This window comes from Theropithecus gelada, chromosome 5 (assembly GCF_003255815.1).
Source record: "Theropithecus gelada isolate Dixy chromosome 5, Tgel_1.0, whole genome shotgun sequence".
Lineage (NCBI taxonomy): Eukaryota > Metazoa > Chordata > Mammalia > Primates > Cercopithecidae > Theropithecus > Theropithecus gelada.
The window spans coordinates 72,311,046-72,332,961 of record NC_037672.1 but is presented as its reverse complement, the minus strand read 5'-3'; the positions used below and the strand labels follow the sequence as shown (position 1 = coordinate 72,332,961).

The 21,916-nt window shown below is 37.7% G+C and overlaps 1 protein-coding gene across 1 annotated transcript in view; it reads right to left on the bottom strand.

Moving 5' to 3' along the window:
- SULT1B1 (sulfotransferase family 1B member 1) overlaps positions 1 to 21,429 on the bottom strand; it is a 34,308-nt gene extending 12,879 nt beyond the window's left edge. Inside the window, exons 1-5 of the mRNA XM_025386466.1 lie at positions 21,288 to 21,429; positions 21,040 to 21,082; positions 15,835 to 16,026; positions 15,434 to 15,562; positions 10,413 to 10,510 (exon numbers count right to left, since the gene is read on the bottom strand). Of these exons, the coding sequence (XP_025242251.1) occupies positions 10,413 to 10,510; positions 15,434 to 15,562; positions 15,835 to 15,982 (375 nt within the window). The 5' untranslated portion in view covers positions 15,983 to 16,026; positions 21,040 to 21,082; positions 21,288 to 21,429. The remainder of the gene's footprint in view (positions 1 to 10,412; positions 10,511 to 15,433; positions 15,563 to 15,834; positions 16,027 to 21,039; positions 21,083 to 21,287) is intronic.
- Between the last annotated feature and the right edge of the window lie 487 nt (positions 21,430 to 21,916).

Here is a 21,916-nt window from a genome sequence, read left to right as displayed (position 1 = left end):
CTTGACTTCTGTGCATCCACAAGCTCAACACCATGTAGAAGCTGCCAAAGCTTGGGGCTTGCACCCTCAGAACCCATGGCCCAAGCTATACACTGACCCCTTTTAGCCACAGTTGGAAGGTCTGGGACACAGGTCACCAAGTCCCTAGGCGGCACATAGCAGGGAGGCCCTGAGTCTGGCCTGTGAAATCATTTTTTCTTCCTAGGCCTCTGGGCCTATGATTGGAGGGGCTGCTGCAAAGGTCTCTGACATGCCTTGGAGACCTTTACCACATTGTCTAGGTGATTAGCATTTGGCTTCTTTTTACTTATGCAAATTTCTGCAGCCAGCTGGCTTGAATTTCTCCCCAGAAAATGGGTTTTTCTTTTCTACTGCACCGTCAGACTGCAAACTTTTCCAAACTTTTATGCGGTGATTTCTGTTGAATGCTTTGCCACTTAGAAATTTCAAAGTTCCACTGATCTCTAGGGCAGAGGAAAAATGTTGCCAGTCTCTTTGATAAAGCATAGCAAGAGTAACCTTTACTCCAGTTCCCAACAAGTTCCTCATCTCCATCTGAGACCACTTCAGCTTGGACTTCATTGTACATATCCCTATCAGCATTTTGGTCAAAACCATTCAGTAATTTTCTAGGAAGTTCCAAACTTTTCCACATCTTCCAGTGTTCTGAGCCCTCCAAGTCTCTAGGAAATTCCAAACTTTCCCACATTTTCCTGTCATCTTCTGAACCCTTCTAACTGTTCCAACCTCAGCCCATTACCCAGTTCCAAATGACTTCCAGATTTTCTGGTATGTTTAATAGTGGTGCCCCACTACCTCAGTACCAATTTACTATATTAGTTCATTCTCACACTGCTATAAAGAACAGCCTGAGACTGGATAATTTATGAAGGAAAGAAGTTTAGTTGACTCACAGTTTCCCATTGCTTGTGAGGCCCCAGGAAACTTACGATCATGGTGGAAGGCAAAGGAGAAGCAGGTACCTTCTTTATAGGGTGGCAGGACAGAGGGAGTTTTAGCAAGGGAAATGTCAGACACTTAAAAACTATCAGGTCTTGCGAGAACTCATTCATTATCATGATAACAGCATAGGGAAACCAACCCAATGATTCAATTACCTCCACCTGGTCCTGCCCTTGACACATGAGGATTATTACAATTCAAGGTGAGATTTGGGTAGAGACACAGAACCAATCCATATCAGGCATCTAGGTTATTCCTTTGCTGTTGTGAATAGTGCTATGATGAACATACAAGTACAGGTGCTTCTTGGTAGAACAATTTATATTCCTTCGGGTAACTATTCAGTAATGGGATTGTTGGGATTCATGGTAATTCTGTTTTAATTGTCCTATTTTGAAAAGTGCTGTTCATGTCTTTTGCCAGTTTTTAATAGAGTTTTTTTCTGCTCATTGATTTAAGTTCCTTTTAATTCTGTGTATTAGATCTTTGTCAGATGTATAGTTCAAAAATATTTTCTCTCATTTTCTATGCAGAAACTATTTAATTTAATTAGGTCCCACTTCGACATTTTGGTTTTTGTTGCAATTGCTTTTAGAGATTTAATCATGAAACCTTTTTCAAAGCCTATGTCCAGAATGGTATTTTCTAAATTTTCTTCTGGGTTTTTATAGTTATGGGTAATACATTCAAGTCTTTAATCAATCTTCAGTTAATTTTTTTGTATATGGTAATAAGGGCTCCAGTTTCAATTTTCTTCATACTACTAGTCATTTATCACAGCATCATTGATTGAATAGAGTTATTTCTTCATTGCTTATTATTGTCAACTTTGTTGAAGATCAGCAGGTTGTAGGTAGGTGTGCATCTTTATTTCCAGGCTCTCTAACCTGTTCCATTGGTATATGTGTCTGTTTTTGTACCAGTACCATGCTGTTTTGGTTACTGCAGCCTTGTGTTAGAAAGGTGGATATTGTGATCCTGCTGGCTTTGTTCTTTTTGCTTATGGTTTCCTTAGCTATTTGGGTTCTTTTTTGATTCCATATGAATTTTAAAATAGTTTTTCCCTAAATATGTGAAGAATGTAATTAATAGTTTGATAGGAATAACATTGAATCTGTAAATTCCTTTGGGCAGTATGGTCATCTTAGCAATATTCATTCCTCCTATACATGGGCATGAAATGTTATTCCATTAATTTTTTTCATCTCTGGTTTGTTTTAGCCATGTTTTGTAATTCTCATTGTAGAGATCTTTTACCTCATTGATTAGCTATATTCCTAGTATTTTATTCTTTTTGAGACTACTGTGAATGAGATTATATTTTGATTTGGCTCTCAGCTTGGACATCACTGGTGTATACAAATGCTACTGATTTTTATACACTGATTTTTTATCCTGAAAATTTGCTGAAGTTAATAGTTTTAGGGCAGAAACTGTGGAGTTTCCTAGCTAAAGAATCATATTGACTATGAAGAGAAATAATGTGACTTCCTCTATCTATTTGCATGCCTTTTATTTCTTTCTTTTGTCTGATTGCTTCAGCTAGATCTTCCTGTACTATATTGAGAAGGAGTGGTGAAAGTGGGCATCCTTGTTTTGTTCCAGTTCTCACAGGGAATGCTTTTAGCTTTTTCCTGTTCAGAATGTTGGTTTGTCATAGACTGCTCTCATTATTTTGTATTATTTTGAGGTGTGGTCCTTCAATAACTAGTTTACTGAAGGTTTTTAATATGAAAAGATGTTAAATTTTATCAAAAACCTTTTTTTAAATTTATTGAAGTGATTTTGTGGTTTTTGTTTTTAGTACTTGCTGTGTGAATCACACCTATTAATTCACATGTATTGAATCAACTTTGCATTCTGGGAATAAAGACTACTCGATCATGATGGATTAGATCTTTGATGTGCTCCTGGATTCAGTTTGCTAGTATTTTGTTGAGGATTTTTCCATCTATGTTGATGAGGAATATTGGCATGAAGTTTTCTTTTTTGTTGTGTCTCTTCCAGGTTTTGGTATGAGAATGATTATGTCCTCATACAATGAGTTGTGAGGAGTCCTTCTTCCTTGACGTTTTGAAATAATTTTAGTAGGATTGGTATTAACTCTTTTTTGTACATCTGATAGAATTCAGCTGTGAATCTGTCTGGCCCAGGGCTTTGATAGATTGGTAGGTTTGTTATTACGAATTCATTTTCAGGACTGGCTATTGGTCTGTTCATGATTTAAATTTATGGGGGTTTCAATCCTAGTGTTATGAGATCCTTGGGGTTTTGCTTTACCAGCCGGAAACCTCTGTGGCCAGTGATGCCTTTGTTCAAGGTTTTCTCCGGCCCTCTGGACTCATTCTGACCACTCAGCCTTGCAGGTTGCGCTTGGCTTATGCTACCAGCCTGGATCTCATGCCTGCCGAGGGTGAGCCAGGTGTGAAGCAGCAATGGGTTTGTAAGCAAGCCTGTAGTCTGGCCATTGTGTAAAGCCTAGCACACCAGCTGCAATGGGGTGGGCAGCTCCAGGCACCAGCATGGCCCCAGCCTCATGTCCCCAGCTCTCTGCAAGGTTGCAGCTGGACCAAGCACACCATAAACAACTTCCACAGCTGATACCAGGGAACACAGTGGCACCCAGAAGCTTGGAGACACCAGGAAACACAGGGCCCTAAAGAGGGTGTCACAGCCCTGGCTCAGGGTGCTCCTAGGTCTGGGCTCCTTGAAGGGCCACAGCTCTTCTCTCTTTCTCTCTTCTGTCTTTCTTGTCACACACAAGGTGGTGAGCAAGGTGTCTGTTTCAGGACTGTTTGTGTTCCAGCTCTTTCAGCCCTGCCATTTGGTAGGTCTCAAGTTCTTGTCTTGCATCCAGGAAGAATGAGGTATGCAGACAAATGGAGGTGAGCAAGATGACGAGGAGCTTTCTTGAGCATGGTAGTCAGGGTTTCCTGATGAGTGTTCAGCTCTCAGCAGAGAGCAGACCCTGGGGTGAGTAGCTTCTCTCTGTAGCTGTTCCTCCCATTGTCTCTTCTGATCTGAATCTAGGATGTTTTACGGGCCTCAGATGGGAAGAAGTGCAGGCCCAGTGGTCCATGGGCAGCCATGGGTGGGCCCAGAAAAAGCACCACAAGTTCCCACTGCGGTCCACAGGACCAGCAGTCCAGCTCCCAGGCTTCAGGCCCTCCCCAGCTTGAAGGTGGGGCTTCAGCTGGGACACACCCCCTTCTGCCCAGGAGCCTGTCTACCGCCTGCCACCCTTCATAGCACCAAGGCTGTCACTGCCAAGGGTTGCCTGGAGGCCAGCTTCGACCTGCCCTCAACAGCCCCTCGGCTTCCCTCCTGTGTCCTGGGTGCCCAAAGTCCAGAGGGGACCGAGGTGGCAGGGGGCTGGTGTGTCAGAGCTGCCCCAAGTGTGCACACATCCAACTGGGCTATGACAGCACCCGGGCTTGGTGTCAACCACTCTCCGATACTGGAGTGTGTTCCGGGAGTGGGTAGAGGCCAGACAGTGGGAGCAGACACCCCTGAGCCTATGGGAACAAGGTGGGGGCCTTCCTTGGCCTCCGATATTGCAGAAATGCCTCAATCAACAGCTGCGCATGGGTGACTGCAGATGCTCCCAGGAAGGCAGTACTCCTGCCTGCTCCTGGCCCCCAAAAGCACAGGGAGCCCTGGGTCCACCACAATTACTTGGGCTGCTGCAACTGTGCCCAGGAGGGTGGGACTCCTGCCTGCTCCCTGCTCCCACTGGCTTCGTGGAGCAGGGCACCACCCCGGGCCCAGCTCTGCCTTGGAACCCCTCTACGCCCTTCCCTCCATGTCTAACCACGCTGCTCCCCCATCAGTGGGTGACTCGGCGTGGCCTCATAGCGGTAGCAGGGCGATACCACGGCAGCAGCCTCTCGGGGGGAGTCCCAGGGGTGGACTCTCGGGACTCCTGCCTCCTCTCTGTGTTTCCCTACAGCGGAGGCGCAGCGGCCCTGGCCAACTTTGTACGAAGGAACCCGACACAGCGGAGACTCTGGGCCTGGAAGTGGGTCCTGCCCGGCCATGCAAAGGTAAGGGTGGTGCAGTAGGCTGCTGTGGGGTCACGGGGCACAGGGGTCCCACTGCTGCCTTTGCTGTTCCTGCGGCCGCTCCTGCCACCACCACCCATGTCTCCCCACTGCAGCTGATGTGATGGCAGCAGCCACTCTGGAATCCTTGCCGCTGCCATCATTAGGAGGTTGTATTTTCCCAAAAACGTATCCCTTTCCTTCTAGGTGTTCTAGATTGTATGCATAAAGGTGTTCCTAGCAGTCTCTGCAGGTTCCTTGTAATTTTGTGGTGTTGGTGGTTATTCTTGCTTGTGTTTATTTGGATCGTCTCTCTTTTTTTCTTTATGAATCTAGCTAGTGGTATATATTACTTATTCTTTCAAAAAAACAAACTTTTGTTTTTGTTTATTTTTTGGTCTGGACTTTCACATCTCAATTTCATTCAGTTCTGCTCTGAGTTTGGTTATTTCTTTTCTTCTGCTACTTTCGGTATTGGTTTGCTCTTAGTTTCCGGGTTCCTGTAGGTGCAATGTTAGGTTGTTAATGTGAGACCTTTCTAACTTCTTGGTGTAGGTATTTAGCATTATAAACTTTCTTAGTACTGCTTTAGCTGTGTCTCAAAGATTCTGATATGTTGTGTCTTTGTATCTCTGTTTTCATTTGTTTCAAAGACTTTTTTTTAAAACTTCTGCCTTAATTTCATTCTTTACTCTGTTTCAGGGGCAGGTCATTTAACTTCCATGTCATTGTAGGGTTTTGATAGGGCTTTTTGGCATTAATTTATATTTGTATTGTGCTGTGGCCCAACGGTGTGGGTGGTATGATTTTGGTTTTCTTATATTTATTGAGAATTGCTTTATGGCTGAGTAAAGCCTGTGGTCAATCACACAATATGTGCCATCTGCAGACGAGAAGAATGTATATTCTGTTGTTGGATAGATGTCTGTTAGGTACATTTAGTCAAGTGTCGAGTTTAAGTCCTGAGTGTCTTGCCTTGATGATCTGACACTATCAGCGTGGTGTTGAAGCCTTTCACTAATATTATATGGTTATGTAAGTATCTTTGTAGGTCAGTAAGAACTTGTTTTATAGATTTAGGTGCTCTAAAGTTGGGTGCATATGTATTTAGAATAGTTAAATCATCTTGTTGAACTGAACCTTTTATCATCGTATATTATTCTTTGTCCTTTTGATTGTTGGTTTAAAGTCTCTTTTGTCTGAAATAAGAATAGCAACTGCCACTTTTGTTGTTGTTGTTGTTCTCTATTTGCTTGATATATATTTCTCCATCCCTTTACTTTGAGACTATGGGTGTTGTTGCATATGAGATGAGTCTCTTGAAGTTTGAAGGCAGCAGAGTCTTCTTGCTTCTCTATCCAACTTGCCAGTCTGTGCCTTTTAAGTTGCTCATTTAGCCCATTTGTATTCCAGATCAAAATTCATATGTGAAGATTTGATCCTGTAATCGTGCTGTTAGATGGTTATTATGTAAACTTGATTATGTAATTGATTTATAGTGCCAATGTTCTGTGTATTTTGGTATGTTTTTGTGGTAGCTGGTACGTCTTTTGTTTCCATGTTTAGCACTCCCTTAAGGACCTCTAAGAAGGCAAGTCTGATGAGAATGAATTCCTTTAGTATTTCCTTTTCTGAAAAGGATTTTATCTGTTCATCACTTATGAAGTGGTTTGGATATGACATTCTTGGTTGGAATTTTCTTTCTTTAAGAATACAGAATATAGGCCCTCAATCTCTTCTGACTTATAAGATTTCTGCTGAATAGTCCACTACTAGCCTGGTGAGGTTCCCTTTGTACATGACCTTCCCCTTTCACTAGCTGTCTTTAAGAATTCTTATTTCATGTTGACCTTGGAGATCCTCTTTCATTCTATATTTCGGGAATTGCTGTCTTATATAATTTGTGTGTTGACTTCTCTAGCAAGGTTGAGAAAATTTTTATTGACAGTATCCTCAGATTTGTTTTCCAAGTTAATTGCCTCTCTCTATCTCTTTTAGAAATTCCAGTGAGTCACAGGTTTGGTGTCTATATAATCCCATATTTCTTGGAGGTTTTGTTTATTATTTAAAATTCCTTTTTAAAATTTTTGTCTGCCTGCTTTGATTCAAAGGAACAGTCTTCCATCTCTGATATTCTTTTCTCAGCTTGGTCTATTCTATTATTAATGTTTCCCATTGTATTATGAAATTCCTTTAGTGGATTTTTTATTTCCAGAAGTTCAGTTTTGTTCTTTCTCAATGTGTCTATGTTTTCTTTCTGCTCTTCATCAGTTTTACTATTTTCCTTGGATTGGGTTTCAACCTTTTTCTATGTTTCATTGAATTTCCTTGACATCTAGATTCTGAATTCTATGTCTGTCATTTCAACAATTTCAATCTGGTTAAGAACCATTGCTGGCAAGCTAGTTAGGTCATTTGCAGGCAAGAAGACACTGGCTTTTAGAGTTGCCAGTATTCTTGAGCTGTTTCTTTCTCATCTGTGATGGCTAATGTTTCTTTAATCTTTGAAATTCCTTTTCTTTGGGCGGTGCTTCTTGCTTTTATATTCTTTGTTGTCCTTGAGGTTTTGACTCTAGTGTAAATTTGGGTTTATTAGATTGTTTTCCTTTTTGGATGGTTTTAGGGGACCAAGGCTTAATTCAGCACTCCAGGGCTATGTGCTCTGTCTCTAGGCAGCTAGAACAAGACCCTTTACTTTGCTTTCTGGCCCCTTGAGGTCAAGCACCTGCTCTGCTGGAGGTGCTGATGTGTTCCCAGACTACTGGCAACAACATTCCAATCAGGGATGCTGGCAAAAGTGCTTCATTGGGGCATTGGAGATGACATGAGAGAGTGTAATCCAACAGGGAAGCAGGGGGCCAGAGGCACATATGTAGTGATGGGGCAGCCACATGCATCCACTTGCTCATAGGGTAGCAAGAGTAGGCTGCAGGTTACTGGGCACTGGTGGGAGAAAGCTGAAAGTGAATCTGCACCAGTAACGATCCATATGCAAAAGCAAAACCTGGGCTAAAAACTGGAAGTTAGGGGCTGCTAGTTGAAGAACTATGACAGCAGCTGCTGGCAAGTGCTTCAGTAGGGCAACTGAGGCTGTGCACTAAGTGAGTGTGGCTATGCAGGGGCCCTAGTAGAAGCCAGCACAGAGAGGAGTGGTCAGATCAGACTGGCCCCGGCCCATGTGCAAGACAGACCTGCTTTCTCCAGACCTGGGAGCTAACAAAAGCTAAAGCCACCTAAAGAAATATGGAAAGTCTTGGGGGATGGGCACCTATGGCCGTGTTCCACTGCAGCTATTCCTGTGCCAAACCCTCTGGGTTCCACACAGAGTAGAGTACTGTCTCTGCCAATTCTCTGGGAAGTTCTCCCTGCCAACTAAAACGTCTCTGGGAGTCATGGAGTCTCCTGCAGCTAGGATCCTGGAGGTCCATGGTAAGAGGGGGCTGTTCATGCCTGTTTCACTCACTCCTTCTCTAGGAACTGTGCAGGGCCAGGAATGAGTCATGGTGCTCAACAACCCTATTCAGAATTCCTAGCTTCCTCCCCCTGTAGCTCTAGTATCTGCATTCTCCCTCTATTCACTCTGAATGCCTTTTATCCAAAGATCTTCTTGGAGTGTGCCAGTCTGCTTGATATTCTTATCTTTTTTAGTGGGAGAAGCTCTTCCAGATTTCATCTAGTCAATCATCTTGGCTCTATTCCATAACTACTTTAAATGTATGTAATATACACATATTAATCTAAAGGCAAAAATTGGCAGAGTGTATAAAAACTGAACTTAGCTGTATGCTGTTCAAAAGACACACTTCAAACAAAATGACAATGATACATTGAGAGTAAAAGGGTAGCAAAAAATATGTAATGCAAACAATCAGTAGAAACTAGGAGTGGTTATATCAATATACTTCAGTGGAAAAAAATTACAAGGGGCATTACATAATGATAAAAGGACTAATCTGTTAAGAAGATAAAGCAATTCTGAATTCCAAATAGCAAACAGCAGAACTTCAAAATACATGAAATGAAAACCAGTAAAGCTGAAGTAGGAATAGACGAATCAATAGTTATAGTTGAGCATGTTTACAAACCACTCTCAGGCAATTGCTAGAATTGTTAGACAGAAAACAAGAAAGGATATAAAAGAACTGAACAACATTATTGGTCAAGAGGATGTAATAAAAATACAGAGAGTAATCCACCTACAAAGAAGAATACACAGCCTGCTCAAGTGCTCATGAAACATTAACAAGATAGAACAAGATGAACCATAAGAAATGTAAAAGAATTGCAATTATGTAGAGTATGATCTTTGACTAAAATGGAATAAAACTAGAAATCAGTAACAAAAAGAAAACATAAAAATCCTCAAACACTTAGAAATTAAATCATACACTTCAAAATCTTGCAGTAAATGAGGAAATTTCAAATAAAATAAAAATATGCATAGCATTGAGTGCAATTGAAAGCATGACATATCAAAATGTGTGGGATGCAACTAAAGCTTTACTGAGGAAAAGTATTTACAACACTAAATGCTTATTTTAGAAAGTAGGAAAGAAACAAATCAATAATATCAGTTCCTGCTTAAAGAGATTAGAAAAAGGAGAGTAAAATAAACCCAAAGCTAGTAGATGGAGAGAAATAATAGAGAAAAAAAGCAGTAATCTATGACACTAAAAACAGATAACAGAAATAATTGATAAAACAAAAAAACTAGCTTTAAAAAAACAGTAAAATTAATATACTTATGACAAGACTGACAAAGATAAGAGAGAGAAGACACAAATAACTGAGATCAGGAGCAAAACGGTATCAGAACAAATCCTGCAACCATTAAAATAATAATGAGTATAATATGAACAACTTTTCATTCATAAAGTCAACAACTTAAGAAAGTTTCTCACACATCACAAATGATCAAAAGTCAGATAAGAAAAAACACATAATCTGCATAGCACTGTAACTATTAAAGCAATAGAATTTGAAATATAAAATTTCCCCCAAAGCAGATAAGCAGGAACAAATGTTTCACCAAGGACTTACACCAAATCTTCAAATAAGAGCTCACATCCTTAAGTTCAGTTTTTACAGAAGGCCTGACGATCTATGGAGAGTTGGGAAATAAAAGTAGCAATATTATGCTGAGATTTTTGATTCTGTTGCTGCTCAAGTTCGGAAAACTTGAATATATAAACTCAGACTAAAACTTAATTTTTAATGGAAATATTTCAATGTAGCTCAGTTTTCATGGTCACAAGTAAATGACTTCTGAAGATTTACATACAATGTGAGTGGGTATAGATTGTTGCAAGTATTTGGTTAAACAAACGAAAAAAAATTTTTTAATAAACTATGTGAGTGGGTACAGGGATAGGGTCACACTAAAAAACTGACTTGGAGTCTGGAGTATACCTTGCAATTGTTCTCCCAGAAAGACTTAGGAAGAAGATCAGTTGGTAGATGTGTTTTCACAATCCGGGGTGATGGATTCTTCTCTAATTGTTCTATACCTAGAAATTTAGTTAAGTATACAGAAATATTAGAGTCTCCAGAAAGGCTACGTTTCCTTATTTTGCCAACCAGTTTTTCAAGACATTTTTGAGCATTATGTAATGCAGCTAAATTCTGAACCAATCACAGGCATTTCACCACATTACTAGAGTCTGTATTGTGTAACATTCAAGGGTACACATTCTGAGGTTAGTCACCATGAATTCAAATGCAGACTCTATCACTTAAGCATTGTGAGACACTTTGAAAGTATCTCAGAATCTCTGTACTTCAGTTTCCCCATCTCCAAAACGAGAGATAATAATACCCTCTTAAATAATTTGGAGTTTTATTGTACCTATGCAATAAATGACTTTTTAAATGTTTTGTACCTGTGCAATAAATGACTTTTTAAATGTTTTCTTCATGCCAAAGAGATAATCAATAACTAGTAAGTCTAAAACTGGCTATTGTGTTGTATCAGATACTGTAGCATAGATGACATTGACTTTGAGTGTAATATCAGTTGTTGTATCTATATTTTCATTATATTCTATATGTGTCATATGTCTCTCCATATATGTATGGACAGGAAAAATGTGTAATCTTTAGTTATTAGCTTAGCTCTTTAAAGTCATACAACAAATATATGGTAGAACTTGGTTTCAAATTAAGGTCTTAAGAGAGATGATACATAAACTTCTTATGCATTCCCTTTTGTTCCACAGTATTACTTATACGTAGTCTAAACTCTGGAATACCTGATAATCTTAAATCATCTTGCCATCGCTGAATACAAAGGCAAACCCACGTAAAATTGCATCTGACTCACTCATTGAAAGCAATACTTTGTTTTAAATGTTCACAATAATTCACTGCATATGCTAAGAAGTCATTCAGCCTATTACAACATTTTTCTTTTAATGTTCTATGAAACACATTTTGACTTAGTAAATTTTTAAATTATTTGTTTGTTTACTGTATGTCCTCATGTCCCTTCCCCAACCTCACTCCTAAACATAGACTAAAATGGAGATTTCATAAGAACAGAGATGTAACTTGTTTTGTTCATAAATAAATGTGCATAGAGAACAGTGACTAGCACATGGTCAGTATGAAGAAGACTATTTAATGTCAGTAGAGACAGGTTTGGCAGACAGGAAATTAAAAAATGTGGAAATCCAAGTTAAATTTGAATTATCAGATAAATAGCAGGTTGTTTTTAGCATGAATATTTCCCGTACAACATTTGAAAAGTGCTTGTATACTTAATAAAATTGATATTTATCTGAATTTCAAATTAATTAATTGTCTTGTATTTTATTTGCAAATATAAATGACTGTAAACATAAATTACCGTACAACTCCACCAGGGATTTTACTATGCCTCTACTGATCTAGCAACTACAGTCACTTTACCCAGCATATAAAAATGAGAAATTGTAATCTTCCACAACTCGTTATTACTTAATGGCCATGACATGAACTTATGTCTGTTTCTTTTAAGAAGTTTTTCTCACATCTGTTGTTCCCTGTTCCGCATTCAGCTTCCCTGAAAGAGTTCTCAATTTCCCCTGTTTTGCAATCATTTTGCCAAGTGAGTCTTCTAAATGAACACTTTATATCCACAAGTATGAGTGTTAGCAATGTGTAAAGACAATAAAACTATCTATATTCACTCTCTAGAGTAGATGTATTTATTTATTTATTATTTGAGACAGAGTCTCACTCTGTCCCCCAGGCTGGAGTGCAGTGGTGCAATCTCGGCTCACTGCAAGCTCTGCCTCCCAGGTTCAGGCCATTCTCCTGCCTCAGCCTCCTGAGTAGCTGGGACTACAGGTGCCCGCCACAACACCTAGCTAATTTTTTGTATATTTTAGTAGAGACGGGGTTTCACCATGTTAGCCAGGACGGTCTCAATCTCCTGACCTCGTGATCCACCTGCTTGGGCCTCCCAAGGTGCTGGGATTACAGGCGTGAGCCACTGTGCCCGGTCTAGAGTAGATTTAAATGATGCAGTTTACCCTCATCCACCTGCTGAACTCCAGCCATTCACTGTCAGGCAAAGCTGCATAGCCTCCCTCTCTATCCCCAATCCTGCCTTCCATCTGTTATCCTTTACTCCCACGTCTCTGATTACTTTGGTTCTGTCACTTTTTCATTTCATACTTTCTATGGCTCTGAAGTCTTGCCTCACTCTTGAACTCATTTGGGTTCCTTGCTCCCAGCATAATCCCTCAGTTCCAAGCTTTCCAAGGATAGACATGTTTAAGAACATCAAGCCATAACATGGGCACGTTTAAGAACATCTCCTCATAACCATTTGCTTTAAGAATCTTTGCAGTTTGCATTTTAAGTCCTTGACAAATGTAAGAGTAACAACTTTGTGAGAGTAACGGATTTGCTTTGTAATGCTAAGTAAAAAATGTTGAGTATTTATACTTGAATTTTAAGTTGAAATCTTGCTAAATTTCTAATTTTCTTTTTAAAATTTTTTTAGAGACAGAGTCTTGCTCTGTCGCCCAGGCTGGAGTACAGTGGTGGAATCATTGCTAAGTTTCTATGTAGTTTTGAAACATTTAAAATGGCTAAGATTTGCTGTATTTTTGAGCTTAATTTATTGGAGTATAAGTACTTGGGAAGGTTTGTCTTGGTCAGATAAAGTAAGTACTCAAGGAAATGAAATATACTAATTATATAAATGCCACTCAAGTGTTTAAAGGAGCTTAATTAAATATAACTTGGATCAAATATTAAATTCTTTTTGTTGTATAAGTAAAATAATAATATTCATAAGCTGAACTTAATGGCTTAGGAAAGAACTGGGATTTTAGATTTGTAACTCTGAAAAATTGAATCTATTTTTTAAACAAAATGAAACAAAACAAAAATTGGCATTTGCTCTCTGACTTCTGGCAATGACATAGAAGGACTGACATCCTGCCAGTTGATCCGTCTCTGCCTATGGAAGTAACTAGTTCAGTCAGTCTGCTGAGGAGCACCTCTATTACAGAAGAGGATTTGGATATTTCTCTTTACATTGTCATACAGGTCTATCACGATTCTACTACTTATTTTTATCCCAGGATTCTAGCAGCATTAGACAGTCAAGCTTCACTTCTTGAATACCCCTCTCATTTATCTACAGGACACCATACTCTTCCATTCCCTCTTAGCTCATTTTTTTTCAGTTTCCTTTGCTAGCCGCTCTTTCTCTACCTAACTTCTGCATGTTGATGTTTTTCACAGCTCAGTCCTTCTCTTCTCATTTTACTCCACAGGCTTTCCCCGGGCAATCACATTGATTCCAATGTCCAATTATGCTGAGCATTGCCTAATGAATATATTTTAATAAGCTCCAAATACCATCATTTTAATTCACTATAATTTTAACTGATTATAATATCCAATGGCATCTCAAGGTTACCATTTCACAACTCAAATATTAATAACCCTACACCAAAATGTGTTCCTCTCCAAGTACTTTTCCTTGCAAGCAAATGGTTCCACAGTCCACTTGCTTGATGAAATAAAATTGTGTCATTCTTGATTCTTTCATTTCCTTCATATTTCCTTGACAGTCCATCAACAAGTCAAAAATATATCTTCTCTAGCATCCTCAATTCTGCCTCCACCAGGCAACTTGTGGAATCTTTGTATTTAAAACAACAACAAAAAACAAAAACCCTATAATTTTTCTTTGCATAAAACCCTTCAATGTCTTCCTCAATGTTCTTGGAATAAAATGAGAAAATATTTTAAGAATTACAAGTCCTACATGATCTATCCTAGCCTAATTTCCAATTGTTTTGCATCCCACTTTTTCCTTCTTTCATGGATCATTTTAGTCCCCAGGCTACATCAAGATCTTCCTGGAATATGCTTTCCAGGACTATATCCTGGGATATTCTTTACCCAAGTATGTACTTTTTAAACTCAATTGGGAGTAGATACCCCTTGTTAAATTTAGACTAAAGTTGTCATCTTACACATTTTAAGTTTGGCTTAAAGGTTTCTCTATACATAGTGAATTGTAACCTAACTGGATGTGTAAACATATTACGTTCTACCTTGTGCCAGTCACCAAGTTTTGGCCAATCAAAGGTGGCCAACTCTTCAAACTGTGTTCAAATAAGTCAAACACTAAACTGTAACTAAGCCAACTGTTTCTATATCTCAATTCTGTTTTCTGTGTGTCACATTCCTTCCTTCTGTAAACCATGTAGCTGTTCTGGAATCTCTGAGGCTATTTTGGCTCAAGAGGCTGCCTGATTTGTGAATTGTCCTTTGCTCAATTAAACTTGTTTACTTTAATTTGTCTAAGTTTTTTTCCTTTATTACCCATTTAAAGTAAGCTTTCCTATCATTCGCTTCCACAGAACCCTATTCTTTGGGTGTGCAAGACTACTAACATTGACATACTGTTATTTACTTTTTAACATCACAATATTACTGTAAGCTCCCTATGATACAATATATAATTTCTAATCATTATGTATCTATACCATAGCACAGTGAATAATTCTTTACAAGCATTCCATAAATACTTGTAGAAGAAAAATTAATAGTATTAGTGAATTCTACGTTTTAAGAAAAGTTGCTCCTTGTTTATTAATTACAACAATGTCCTAAATTAGGAACTTACTGATCTAATCTGACAAATTCTACCCAACAAAAGTCAATAAGACAGAAAAAGTATTGTTTATTTTATCAATCAAATTTGTGATTGTTTTGTACAGTAAGACTCTCATCTTTGATATCATACCTGGATATACAACAGACAAAAATAAAGTTTCTTCATATTCCTCAGTTTTACATTGTTTTCCAGCTTCCATTTTATGTCACCAAATCTACTCCAGTTTCAGTGAAAGTCACACATACAATAATGCATATGCTGTGTAAATAATATTACAAAATAATAATTCCGAGTGGGTTAAATTTACCTGATATTCTTAATCCAGGGAGAGTCATTTCCAACATTGGAACTTTTTCGGTAATAAAACCTCGCTTACATTTTTCAATATCTCCATCATTTAGAATCATGTCTGTAATTTCACTAACCCAAGTAGTACCTGTGACAAAAGGCAACATTTTCAAAATAATTACCCAAATTGCACAGGAGAAGGGAGAAGAATCTATTGGAAACACTACCATTTTAACACATTCTATTACAAACTTAATTCCCCTTTCTATGCCCCAAATGCCAATTTTAATATACTAAAATAGGTGACCGCACTAAATGAATATTAACTTTATTTAGAATGATAATTATTTTATGGACAAGTTGATTTCCAGGAAACAAAAATCGAGGTCGGACTTGAATTTGTCAGGCCACAGAACTCACCTGATTTAGGATAAGTGGCTATCACAATGTCTTCTGGTCTGCTATGGAACTGTTCAATTTTTTCCCAGTTGTTCACAAAAGCACAGGTCATGGGACAACCATGGACCAACTTCAGATCTTTTCGCAGAATATCTTTTGGGGAAAGCATTTTAATACCAGATTGTACAAATATATAATAGATTGACAGTCGTTCTGGAGAAATATAGAGAATAAAAATCAGAATCTGAGTAACTAATGTTGGTCTTAAGACACCGCAATTTGTCACAAAGTAAAATTGGCCTTTTACATTCTGGGCACATGGAGATCTAAGTACAAAGGGCGCATTTTGTGGGCATTAGGTGCAGTAGATTGCAAGAGCAGTAACTGGCTCCGTGACAAGCAGGACAAAGGTCTCTAGTGGATGTTTTGGAAAGAAATGAAACTGCATCTCTTTCTTTGAGTTAAAATGCATGTTTCACAGAAATATACCAAAAACAATCTGAACAATCTGGGCTTAAGGCAAAATAAATCCACCGTTCATTATTAAGACTTCAGCTATACTTCATTTTTCCTTAAAGAAAATTTGCTGTCATTCTGACCTTTGATCTTCAGTTTGTAATTCATCTTCTTTCTTTGTCTGCTTCTAAGATTATTTTCTTTATCACTTATTTGGAGCAAGTGGATTATAATGTTGCTAGGTGTGGTTATTTTCGTGTGTGTGTGTGTGTGTGCACTCACATGCACATTTTAGCTTTATAGAGCTTCTTGGAATTGTGAGTTTATGGTTTCCATCAAATTTGGATAATTTTCAGCCATTATTTCTTCAAATATTTTTTCTATCTCTCTCTCCTTCTGAGACTATAATTACATGTATATTAGGCCATATGAAGTTGCCCACAGCTGAGAGATTATCTATTTAGTTTTTTAAAAAGCTTTTCTGTGTGTTTCATTTGGGATATTCTCTCTCGCTATGTCTCTGTAATTACTAACCTTTTCTTCTGCAGTGCTTAATCTGTCCTTACTTCTTTCCAATATGTTTTATCTTGGGCTTTGTAGTTTTAGTCTCTGAATGTTCAATTTCAATATGCTTATATTTTTTATTCTCAATTTTTTAAGCATACTAAATACAGTTCTAATGATTTTTTTTCTTTGTTAACAGTAACATCTGCGTAGTTAAATGTTGTTTTCAGTTGATTGGTTTTTTTTCTCATTATGGTAGTCTTTTTTCTCCTTGTTTACATGTCTGATAATTTTTTTATTGGATGCTTGGTGCTTCTGTTACTTCTGCTTGCTTAGAAACTGTCATTGATGATTTTTTGCATCAACCTGACTGTGCCATGGGGTCCCCAGACATTTGGCCAAACACTATTCAGAGTGTTTCTGTATTGGTATTTTAGAACTAGATTAATATTTAAATTAGTAGACTGAGTGATTATCCTACCTAAGGGGGTGATCTTCATCCAATTAGTTGAAGTCTGAGTAGAGCAAAAAGCGTGATGCTCCTAGGAGTGTTCCTTCTACCTAACTGCCTTTGAGCTTTAACGAAAACATCGTTGTTTTTTGTTTGTTTGTTTATTCCTACCTGCAGATTCAAACGGAAACATTGCTCTTCCTGGATCTCCAGCCTGCCAGCCTTTTGACTAAAGCTAAACCATCAGCTCTCCTGGATCTCCAGTTTGCCAGCTCACCCTACATATCCTGGAATATGCCTGCATACCTACCTCTAAAATAATGTCATATATGTATGTGTTCAAAGGCAGTCAGACAGGAAGAATTCCTCTTTACCTCCAGGAGAGTCACCCTTTTGGTTCTATTCAGCCTTCAACTGATTGCATGAGCCCCAACCACATTAGGGAAGGCAATCTGCTGTACTCAATCTACCAACTAAAATTTTAATCTCATCTAAAAACACCCTCACAGACACACACACACAGACACACAGACACACACACACACAGACACACACAGACACATACATGCACATTAGGTAATGTTTGATCAACTATCTGGGTTTCCTGTGGCCCCATCAATTGGACACATAAAATTAGCATCACAAAGATCTACTCATTATTTATTTTTTCCATTTCATTTCCACTGAACTTTGTAAGTAAAACCATAGCCTTGCTTTTAATAATGGTTTTCATTTTACATCAATTTTATTTTATTTTACAATTTATAGATTCCTTCATAATCGATGTTCCATTTATTTCTTGAGACCTGTTAATTTAATAACATAGAACATGTTTACTATTGTATGGATAGAAAGAATTTGAACTAATTGCAGCATAAATTGCATAATATCTTAGAGGAAATTGTATTGCTTCTAGTAAAATAACTTTAAAAATTGCCAATCAAAAGTTCTTAATTGATTAAGCATAACAGTTTCTGCTAAATATTTTGTAAGTAATTTGTGAACCCACAAACAAAACTCACTAACTTAACAGCTAGCTGGAGCTTAAACTAGTTTACCTAACATTAATTTGTACAGAAAGAGGTATGCTTTTGACTAGGAAGAACATGTTATGATAACAGCCTTGTATTTCAAAGCCAACTCCTTCACCATCACTACCCTCATCAACACACACACACACACACACACACACACACACACACACAAATCTAGGAGGAAGAAATTTGGGCAAACATTTTTTCATTTTATATTGTAAGACATGTATTACATGCGATATTTTTATACACTATCATTCATGTGTTTCACACAAAAATGCTGTGTTATTTTGTTTTTCCAGTAAATGTCATTATTCAACAATAGGTTTGTCCTGAAACATGTAGCATCTTATGCTACAAATAGAGTGAAAATTAATAAAAATGTCTTGAATTTTGCATTTTCATACTGTTTATTGAGTAATGGAGTTGTAGGCCTCAGAAATCTGGAATAGAAGATATTAATGGAGGAGCAGTCTCAAAATAGATTAGACACAGACAAGTTTAGAGCATTTGAGGCCCTGGGGCAAGGATGCCAATGACAGCTGAGTGAACGGAGCCTTTTAGGAAAATTATATTAAATATTTATCTTCTACATGCTTCTTAGTTATCCTCCATTTCCACTAAAATGTCAGGTAGTCTTTGTAATATTTCGTTAGTGGAGATAGTCTTGTAGAAAATATTCTCCAGCATGAAATACTGTGGAACATGTTAGCAGCTCAAGAAAGGAACAATTAATGTGGATGGTCAAGGAGTCAGCAGAAGGAGGAATTTGAAAGAAAAGAAAGTAAGTCTGTAAGTAGTGTACTTGGGATGAAGTTTGCATTGAATAAATTGAATGAAGAAATGAATGAATGATGAGATTTCCACTTCTCACCCAGAATCTTTTGATATCTCGAGAATGGTGCCCCTTCTCTGTTTAGATATGAAGGAATGAGTGCCCACAGGAGTCAACATAGTACATTCAGATATCAGACTTGATTTCCACAGGATAAATGAAATAGCTCTTTCTGAAACTTTTTATTTTATTAACTTCTTAACAAGTTGTTTCTTCCCAAATTATCTAAAGGTAAAAATCAATGGTACACCTCATTTCAAAAATTGTCTATTCTGAATTAATTGAGAAAAATAAATGAGTCTCTATTCATTGGCTCCAGAATGTAATGTTTAGTAGCAGTATAACTTTGCTTATCAACTCTTATAACACATACATATTATGCAAAAGTGAAAGAATATTGATGGAGCCGATACCCTTTTCATACTGTCTACTAAAATTATATAGACAAATTTATTCCCCATGTAGCAAGTAGCTTATATTATATATTTATAGCATCATTTCTGGTTCCATTTCATGTCTTGGTTCATCCTTTGCCTTTTCTTTATTTATTCATCTTAATTTAATTTGTTCTATTCTTTTATATGCATAAAATTGATTTACAATTTCTATTCAAATTACAGTCCATGTACAAGCCCCATGTGTTATTGGCCTTATCGGAGAGCTTGTTAGAAATGTAGAATCTCAGGCTTCAACCCAGAAGCAGAATCTACATTTTAGTAAGATCCTCAACTAATTTGTTTGCACTTAAAATTTGAGAAAATGACCTTAAACTACCTTTAATTATCTAATGATACAGGGTGCATGTAAATGATTTATCAAAATGAATTCAGTGTCTTTTAAAATAAATTGTGTTTATCGTGCTTCTTCGTGTATATGATCTCTAATCATTACCTACCCTGAAAAGATCAGTCTTACTTTCATTCTGTGGATAAGATTAGGAACCAGATCTTCAGAGGCCCTGCTCAAAGAAGCACAGAAAAGGAGTGGCAACCCAGGGATAGACTTTAGTTTGTCCAGCTCTGTTCAGGTGATCATACTGAAAATTTACTGTAGGCCCAACCCAGAGTCAAAAATGTCTGTGATTTATCTCATTCAAACAAGAGTGTTTACAAATTGGAAGGGATTTTTGCTTTGACAATGAAAATCCCCTGTGACAAAAAGGTCAGGCTCTTCATGCTGCAAAAATGTTGCTGGAGAAGAATAGAATGAGTAAGAAGATGAAAATAAGGCAACTGATTGTGAATATATGCTAGTCACCTCTGGAAAGTGGGTGCGTCCAATACAGGAAGCTACAGGGTATTAGGCATGAACTAGCATTACCTCGTTATGACCAGTGGATAAATGATGAGTTCTGAATTATATGGGGAGAAGGGTATAGAGAGGAGGACTGGAAGATATCAAATAATTGATATAATTAAACTAGATATGCTGAAAGATGATTTATGAATGACATTTGCTTTAAAATCTAAAAATTAGTTCATAAAATATTTTAAACTCTATTGGAAAGGAGCAGGCAATTTAAAGTAGTTGTAAATTATACATGGGATCTCAAGACTTCATATTTAAGATGAGCCATAGGCTGAAAATTAAAATGTCTAAAATTGACTTTAAGGAATATTAATGGAACAAAAGAGAAAAATAAAAAACAATGCCTGTTTTAGAAGAAACTGAGTCATTTAACATTAAAACTATATTTTTCTTTCAGTTAGAAAAAAACAATTTCTTCCATTTGTCATACCCTGACAAAGTTTAGCTCTATCTGATACACATCAAATCCAGCTACTTAAATAAATGTAGTAAATGACATATTTTATATTCTGGAATGCACCTTAAAGGTGTGTGTATGTGCATATGTCTGCATGCATGCATGTGAGTGGGACTGGATGAAAGATGGGAGCAGAGAAACGAAAACTTGAAAAAGATTTCTTTTTCCGTAAGTGGTTTACAGTTTCATGAGAAGACCTCCATTCCTTGCATGCTTCAGTTCCACTAAATGTAGACAACTAAAATTGAACATTGAAAGCTTCAGAGATGTTAGACAGCATAAACAACAGTTTTCTATAAGAAAATTGGAATTATGCCAAAGACTTGCTAATTATAAAATATGTTCAAAACAGAAATTGTTCTAAGGCACACAATATTCTGTGGGGGTAGGACAAAACTTCAAAGAAACAAATTGAAAAGCAAATTTTACCTCACAATTTAATCCCTTTGTTCAGTTTTCATTTTCAGCCAGTGAAACTGTTGTAGAGTAACCATGGGAAATGGCAGTGGTTCCGGGAGGGAATGGGGAGCCCAGGAAGGCTCCTGGTGCCAGGAAAAACAACAAGTTCAAGGTTTGATCTGAACGTAGCAATCACTGAGTTTACAGGCAGCTAAGATATAAAAAGGTTAAACTCCCCACACCCACAATCTCTCTCTCACACACACACACACACACACACACACACACACACACACACACGAGGCAAGCTCCACTGTTTCAACAGCTAGCAAAGCCAGGAAGACAGGAAATGGATCAGGGTGGTGGCCATAAGTCAGCACAGGCACAGGTTGTTTAGATTTTAAGCTGTCTGCAAGCTTCAAAGGGTCTGAGAAATGCAGAGGGAAAGAACATGAAGGGTTAGTGGATCAAAATTGTTGCTTCTCTATATCTTATAAGAATGTCTTCTAACAATTTTGGCCAACACAAAAATAAAAATTGGTTTTGCATGTTTGTGTGTATGTGTCAGTGTATGTTTCCATCTGGAATAAAAGTGAGTTTCTAATATCATTAAATATCAAACATATTAAAGATGAAATGATTTATTACTTTGGCACCTG